At 33.7% G+C, this 3,021-nt stretch overlaps 1 protein-coding gene across 1 annotated transcript; it reads left to right on the plus strand.

The window, feature by feature from the left end:
* The first annotated feature begins 9 nt into the window (after window positions 1-9).
* Window positions 10-2,982, plus strand: LOC108632744 (RNA-binding protein 28). Its single transcript, XM_018037499.2, has 9 exons — window positions 10-135; window positions 213-361; window positions 443-910; window positions 983-1,314; window positions 1,389-1,722; window positions 1,795-1,966; window positions 2,046-2,263; window positions 2,334-2,483; window positions 2,558-2,982. The coding sequence occupies exons 1-9, from the start codon at window positions 123-125 to the stop codon at window positions 2,963-2,965; spliced, it is 2,244 nt and encodes a 747-aa protein (XP_017892988.1). The 5' UTR covers window positions 10-122; the 3' UTR covers window positions 2,966-2,982.
* Window positions 2,983-3,021: the final 39 nt, after the last annotated feature.

Here is a 3,021-nt window from a genome sequence, read left to right on the forward strand (position 1 = left end):
CATTTTCAGAAATATATATATATGTATTTAGATAAAAATACGTGCCAATCTACTTGTGAATATTTATAAAATTTACGAATATTTGGTTAGTAAACTGATCAGACTGATCAAATCGATTCATCATGCGGAATACAGGTGTGCAGGACATAAGCATGTTTCAAGTTAAATGTCATAAACCAGAACTTAACTGACACTTGTTAAAAATTAAATAGGTAATAGAAGTGACAGAAATCGACTTTCGTGGATCTACAAAAGAAAGAAAAAATTAGGAAAAGTAACAAAAAAGTCAACAGCAACTGAGAATCAAGATAAAAATGATAAGGAGAAAGCTCGAATTATTGTTCGCAATATATCATTTAAAGTTGGTATATTTCTATTAAAATGTGATTTTATACATTATACTTTTATTGATAATATTGTTTTTGTCCATTTTTAACATCAGGCAACCAAAGAAGATGTGCAAAAGTTATATCGACCGTTTGGGGAAATATTGGAAATAAATTTCCCAAAACGTGCAGATGATACACCAGTTGGTTGTTGTTTCGTCCAATTTAAAAGGCTAGAAGATGCATCAAAGGCAATAGTCAACACAAATAAAAAGGAATTTCTTGGTAGAGTGATAAATAGTAGTTGGGCTGTTTCAAAATCTAAATACTGTGAGAAATTAAAGCAAGAATCTGAGGACTTGGAAAACAGTAGTGAACGTGATGCAAGGGAAGCTCCAGAAAAAGATGAAGATGAAGAAGATACAAATACAAATTTAGAAGAGCATCAAATAACAATTAAGCCAGAGAAAGATCCAATAAAAGAGGAATCAACGTTACAGAGAAAGAAAGAAAGAAGGAGATTATTGAAGGAACAGAACAGAAAGAAGAGGGCAAGAATTGTTGTAAGAAATTTATCATTCCAGGTAAGATAATATTAATTATATGATTTCATTTTCATGTTATTATTTGTTAGCTTTAGATTATTGAAATTTTAGGTGACGGAAGAGAACTTGAAAGAACATTTCTCACAATATGGAACCATAGAGGAGGTAACAATTTTGAAAAGAAGTGATGGTAAAAATGTCGGATGTGCGTTTGTACAGTTCGAACTAGTGCAGAGCGCAGCTAAAGCCATACATCATGCGAATATACAACCACTTCTCGACAGACCCATAGTAGTCGATTGGGCCTTACCCAAAAATAAATTTTCCCAAAACAATTCAGAAAATACAGATCAAGATGAAGTTAAAGTGAAAGTGGAGAAAGAAGAAGATACAGAAGATGCAGATAATGTGCATCAAGTTAATTCGAATGGAGAGTCAGGTGGGTGAGTACATTTTTCTATTATTATCATACGTAAATATAAGATATGTTTTTGAAATATAACGTGATGAATTGTAGTGAAGAAGAGAAACATGACGTTATCACAGACAATGATGTGGACTCTGATAAAAATTCAGAAGTTATTGAAATGGACATGAAAAATTCAGATGAAGTTTTATCTGAAGATGAAGCTGAGGATGAAAAAGAAGAAAAAGACGTGAAACGCCCACGATTCGAATCCCACGATGTTTCTGAAGGAAAAACTGTGTTTTTAAAGAACGTACCATTCTCCGTGAAGAATGACGAATTAAAGGAGTACATGGAACAACGATTTGGACCCGTACATTATGCTCTCGTATGCATTGATCCGTTGACTGAATTTTCAAAGGGCACTGCATTTGTTAAATTTAAGGTAAATTTTCATAAGGCCATAATTAGTTTTTTATAACGAAGCTTAACTGCAATTATAATCTTTCTATTGTAGACTGTCGAGGATGCTGAGAAGTGTTTGTCAGCAGGAAATGAACTCGAAATGGATGATCAAATACTCGAGGCGCACAGAGCATTAGACAGAAACGAAGTTGAGAATAAAGCAAACTTAAAACAGCGTAATAAACAAAAAGACAACAGGAATTTATATCTAGTGAAAGAAGGAGGTAAAAATAAAAAACTTCACTACTTTACTCCTTCCTAAATTATTATTGCTAACAGCTGTATGAACTTTCGATCGTTTAGTTGTCTTAGCCGGAGGTCCAGCAGCCGTCGGAGTTTCGTCAGCGGATATGGCAAAACGATTGCAAATAGAGCAGTGGAAATCACAGATATTGCGGAACCTAAATATGTTCGTCTCCAGGACGCGACTCGTTGTTCACAATTTACCACCGACAGTGGACGATGTCAAACTTAGAAAAATTTTTCAACGTCATTGTCTACCTACCGCAGTTATTAGAGAGGTATTTTTGTTGATATAAATTATCACATTATTCACTTCTTTCTTAGAAATAACATTCCGATTTTGTGAAGGCACGTGTTATGAGAGATTTAAAGAACGTGGATATTAAAGGGGTAGGAAAATCTAAGGAGTATGGATTTGTATCATTTACGACGCACGAGGATGCGCTCCATGCTTTGAGAACTATAAACAACAACCCAAGTATATTCACTCCTAAAAGGGTATAACAATATCGATAGTAGATATCATAAAGTTAAGAAAAATTATATTCTTATGTGCACTTTTAATTATTTAGAGACCAATCATATCTTTCTCGATAGAAAATCGAGTCATGGTGAATGCCAGGCAAAAGCGACTTGAAAAAAGTCGCGAGAATAATCCTCTTTGGGTAGGAAATAAAGTAAAGAGGAAAATGGAAAACTCGAATGCAGACGTTTTAGCAAAGAAACGATTAAAAAATGAAGCGGATGAGGCCAATACAAAATCGTATACAGGAATGATCGGAAAACCAGGTGAAACTAAGTTGCGTTCAAAACACAATTTAAAGACTCAAGCGGTCGTGCACAATCAAACTGTAAAGAAAGAGAAGAAAAAGAAAAAGACTTCCAAAAAGTTAGATATAAAAAAGAAGCAAAAGATCGCTGACCGAAAAGAAGTTAAAGTAAGCACTTTTAAAATCTTGTTAATACTATCAATTTTTTAATCGTATATTTTTCATCTCTGAATTTTTTACAGCCAACACATAGGACAAAAGAAAAT

Source organism: Ceratina calcarata, unplaced genomic scaffold, assembly GCF_001652005.2.
Source record: "Ceratina calcarata isolate Rehan_Ccalc_2016 unplaced genomic scaffold, ASM165200v1 scaffold171, whole genome shotgun sequence".
Classification (NCBI taxonomy): Eukaryota; Metazoa; Arthropoda; class Insecta; order Hymenoptera; family Apidae; genus Ceratina; species Ceratina calcarata.